General features: G+C 40.9%; 1 gene segment (V, D, J or C); it reads right to left on the bottom strand.

The window, feature by feature from the left end:
* Window positions 1–2,654: 2,654 nt before the first annotated feature.
* LOC136695490 (probable non-functional immunoglobulin kappa variable 6D-41) lies at window positions 2,655–3,170 on the bottom strand. The segment is given in 2 exon segments: window positions 2,655–2,989; window positions 3,122–3,170. Coding segments are annotated over 2 exon segments (384 nt in total).
* Window positions 3,171–5,139: the final 1,969 nt, after the last annotated feature.

Raw genomic sequence — 5,139 nt, forward strand, 5'->3', positions numbered from 1 at the left:
CCAATCAATAAATAAAATATCTTCCTCATTTTCACTGTCCGTTGTTGTTTATGGAGGGCTTCAGTGATTTGATTTTTGATCATACATTCTTCTGGATTACTGATCTCATGATCTTAATCTACAAACATGAGGCACCTGCACCTCCAGATCACACGGAGGAGCTGTGAAGAGGGTGTTTCTTTTATGATTATGAAATCATGTTATATGGTACTTTTTAAGAGGTATAAAATATATTTTGAAAAGCCTGAGAGTGGTAATGTAAAGTTGTAATGAGGGTCAGTGGTTTATGAACTCAAACTGAAGTGGAGGAAACACTGAGTAGTTTCTGTAAAGTGACTGTGAGTTTAGGGGGGATACTGAACATCTGCAGAAAGATCTGATCTATTCTAGGAGTGTGAAACCACACATGCAAATCCAAGTTTTTCTCTCTCTCTCTCTTTCTCTCTCTCTCTCTCTCTCTCTCTCTCACACACACACACACAAACACACACAGTGTGAAGTAAATAACAACTGCCACACCTCTCAGCCTCTTAGGCTAAGTGTCAGTTTACACTGGGTCTCGTGAATATTTAAATTTAAAATGCATATTGAGTTTAGAGAATGGACACGTGTGTATCAGTGAGTCTGAATCTGACTCCATTTTTTTAATCAGAGCCTGCTAAATGTTATCGGTTTGACTTATGTGCTAGCTCACCATAAATAGTAATAAATACTATTACATTAAATGCAAAAAGTAAAATGTATTCTGCTAGAAGAACTTCATGGCAGAGCATGAAGGGAAAAGGACAAACTCTAAAAAACTTCTTGCGGAAATGCCTCAGCTCTTCTACAAGGTTCTGTAAGTTGCTGGAGTGGTTTTAGGAATTGAGCCTTTTAGTTGCAGGGCTTTAAGAAAATTCTGAATTTACAATCACTCTTACTCAAGGAATCCATTTCTTCTTCCGTCTTTCATGTTCTAACACTCATCTCACAGGATTTGAAAGTCCCACATTTGTTTTATTCTTCTGAAAAAAGTCCTACCTGAGGTGAATAGGCCTCAAGAGATTTTGAAAAATGATGTGGAATGATGTGCAATTTAGGATTTTTATTTTAGATTAAACTGTGACAAAATGTGCCAGTGTCAAACGAATTAAGCTCCAGGGACCTGGAGGATGTGGGTTTAAGTCCCACTCCAGGTGACTGTCTGTAAGGAGTTTAGTGTGTTCCCCCACTGTCTGTGTGGGTTCCTCTGGGTGCTCCGGTTGGTAGGTGGATCGTGACTCCAAAAATACAAGTATCCTTAGGTGTGAGTGTGTGAGTGAATGTGTGTGTTGCCCTGTGAATTACTGGCGCCACCTCCAGGGTGTGTTCCTGCTCAACTGTATTGTATTCCACTGTGTGGCGCTTCAGAACACAACAGAAATTTCAGCAGATACTTCCATTCTGTAAATAATCTTTCTTGTTTCTTTTCTTTCTTTATTCTTTCCTTTCTCTATATTCACTGATCAGCCGAATTAAATTTGATTAAGAAGCAGTTAACAGCTTATAGGTGCTTTTCTTAATCATCATTATTATTATTAAAAATTTACTTCTCATGTCTACAATCTCTGACCAGCAGCACTGCTGTGTCTGATCCACTCATACCAGCACTGGACACATTACATGACGGCGACCATATACTTAGACAAAAAGACCTAGACAGAGAGACTTAGCGTGACCTAGACTGGGAGACGGATATATAACAGACCGAGACTGAGGGACAGATACACAAGGTACCTAGACTGAGAGACAGACTGAGAGAGCTAAACAGACTAAAACTGGACAGAGAGCTAAACAGAGACCTAAACAGAGAGAGCTAACGAGAGACCTAGACATGGAGAGCCAGGTACAGAGAAACCTAAACTGAGTAAAGACACAGACATGAGAAAAGAGAGATACAAAGGGAATAAGTAAAGATGAGACAGACTTGAGAGAGCTAAAACAAAGGTACAATATCCAACATACAGGAAGTGACACAAAGGAGCTTAAATATACAACACAGACAAGGGACACCTGGAACAAATAACAAGGAGGCATATTACAAACGAGACACTGATGAGGAGGTGGAACTAAGGCAGGAATAGGGCGGAGACAGGTACAATAACAAGCAGAACCATGCGCAAGAGCACATGGCCAGGAAAACAGACATGATAGGACCAGGGCGTGACAGATGCCCCCTCCTAAATGTGCAACTCCTGGGGCGCATACTTCATTTGCAGATTCCTTCTTTTGCAGTGTCAGAGACATTGGTTAAAAAATGAATGGCTTTAATAAATTGATGACTGAAAGTCACATATGTAAGGAGCAATGAGCCTAACCCTGGTAAATCAATAACACCACACTATGAGACAGTACAGCGCCACTTATGTAAGTTTGGGGCAGAGGAATACATGTTGTGTGATAACACTCATAGGTGGTACTTAGAGGTATTGTTTTAATATAGGGGATCTAAAACATTTGAGAACCAATGCTCTACAGTGTTCTGCAGGAGAAACTACACAGACATTAAGGATACTTTGCTATTTTTCATTTCTGAGGGATGTGTAAGAGCCAGACTGTGCAGTTTCACATCCTCAGCTCAGCAGCTGCAGCAGTGTAGTCTCTTTAACTGAAGGAGGTTTTTGTACGACTCTCTTTCACTGTGTGAACACACAGCTACTGGGGCAGTTTAAACTCTGACAGTAATAATCTCCGGCATCTTCAGACTGGACTCCACTGATGGTCAGAGTGAAGTCAGTCCCAGATCCACTGCCACTGAAACGAGCTGGAAAACCAGACTGGAGCTGATTCGCGAGTTTAATCAGGAGCTTAGGAGCTTCTCCAGGTTTCTGCTGATACCAGTGTAAGTAGTGACCATATGAGCTGGAATAGTACACTGCCTGACTGACCCTACAGCTGACAGTGACTGTGTCTCCTGGAAGAACAGATTTCACTGCAGGATTCTGAGTCACAGTCACCTGACCAGCAGACTCTGGAAAAGAATAAACCAATATAAGTTTGAATATAAAAAGCAATAAAATAACAATATTTTAGGGATAGGGAAATTTTCTCTCATGTGTTATTAAAACTGATTACTCTTTAAAAATCTGAAACAGAGTCTGACCTGGAGTCCAGAAGATCAGAGTCCAGATGAAGATGGGGATTATAGTCATGGCTGCTGTGGGTGAAGAAGTTTCTGGAGCAGCTCTCAGTGATGAAGTGTTAAACTCAGGACTATAAACACTCCCAGAGCACTGAAGCATGGAGCACACAGTGCAGCGTGTCCTCTGTCGATGCAAAAAACCTTCAGAACAGACCTTCACCAGAAACTTCACTTGTCTGCATCATCTTTCTTTTAATTTATTCACTGATCAGACAAACATTAAAATCCATTAAGAATTGGTTAACGGCTTCAAGGTGCTCTTCTTTACTTGGGGTGCAGGGAGACTCAAGACTTGAGTATAATACTTCTCCTAATCTTTTAATATATTTTTTAATTGTTTATTTGTTTTGCTCTATGATAATTTCAAATCATTATGGTACAATTCAAATAAATGAAAAACAATTTACAACACATTGAGGTTTAAATCTGCCACTGTGGTCACTTCTGTTCTCTTAATCATCCCCTTCTGAGAAACCTGGCTCAGTCCCTGTCTCTCTTAACTCTCTACCTAATAGAGATGTGTGGTGAATGCACTGGTGCAGAAAGTGTGCTGTCATAAACTCCAGGTGTATTCTGCACATTGGAGGTGACCTCAGACTGAATGTATTGTGAGAAGAAGCCACAGAAGGGAGTGTGTTCTGGGAGATATTCTGCTGGAGGACACTGGATGTGGACATTGATCTAAATGTCAGTTTGACTCATGACCCCCTTCCTCAACAGCACATTAATGTTGTGCTTCATTAGTGTAACACTGTTGTAAGAAATAAAGCCCAGTGCTGAAAACCTAAACACCTAAATCTGTTTAAAATGGAAACCTCTGGGTTCAGGTCTGAGAACTGATCAAAAAGAGCAGCTGTGTGTGACCTAAAGGCTTTAAACACTGAGCTGGAGTCAGAGGAAGAGGCGATCACTCTGACGTTTAAACAGATGCAGTCTGTGATTGTGAACTGGACTCTGAGGGGAAGGAGACGATAGAAATTAAAATAACACTGTCCTTTATCTTACATTTTATAACCTGACTTCTTTACGCAGGTCTAGACTACTCTTCTCATCTGTGGTAATCTCTACACTGTCCAGCACTTCATGGACAACAGGAGCTACAACAAGAATCAGTTTCTACTGAACGACCAGCAGGGGGCGACTTCACTGAACTGATGATGTTTGAGTTAAAAATGACCTGCTTATTTCTACACTCTTTCACCTGCAGCACTGCTGTGTCTGATCCACTCATACCAGCACAACACACACTAACACATCATCACCACATCAGTGTCACTGCAGCTGAGAATGATCCACCACCCAAATCATATCTGACATTTTGGGTCCTGACCATTGAAGAACAGGGTGAAATGGGGCAAACAGCACATAGAGAGCAACAGATGGACTACAGTCTGTAACTGTGGATCTACCAAGTGCATGTGTGCAGTCAGTGGAGCTGTTAGAATTGACAATGAAGGCAGGAACATGGAGGTGGCTTTAATGTTATGGCTGATTGATGTATTATTAACAAGATCATAAATCAGTGATTCCTGACTTTACTCAGTAATCACTCCTCAAACTCCTCACATTTCTCTATCCTCCTGGCACGTGCAAATATTTTTTTGGGGGCAGCCAATAAGACGGCATCCATCACCAAAATTATCCATAAAAGTAAAAAAAAGTAGTATATATATGTTAACACAATACACATCTAATCAAATAACTCAAATTGTCAAATTGCATAAATTGCACTTATTTCATGACACATGAGTACAACACCTGTAGGCTATGCATGATGCATGGATCGTCTTTTGCTACTACAGACCACACCTGTAGAGGCTGGAACAGGGAGGTGAACTCACAAGGCTTTGAGGAGGAGTTGAGGGTGCCTTATGAATGCGTATGAAGCCAGACCTCCTTTGAATAAATGAATACGAGAAAAGGGTGGAGACGGGGTGGAGGTGGGATTAAGTTTGTTCAATGCGAAAATTAGTTTGCAG

Source organism: Hoplias malabaricus, chromosome 4, assembly GCF_029633855.1.
Source record: "Hoplias malabaricus isolate fHopMal1 chromosome 4, fHopMal1.hap1, whole genome shotgun sequence".
Lineage (NCBI taxonomy): Eukaryota > Metazoa > Chordata > Actinopteri > Characiformes > Erythrinidae > Hoplias > Hoplias malabaricus.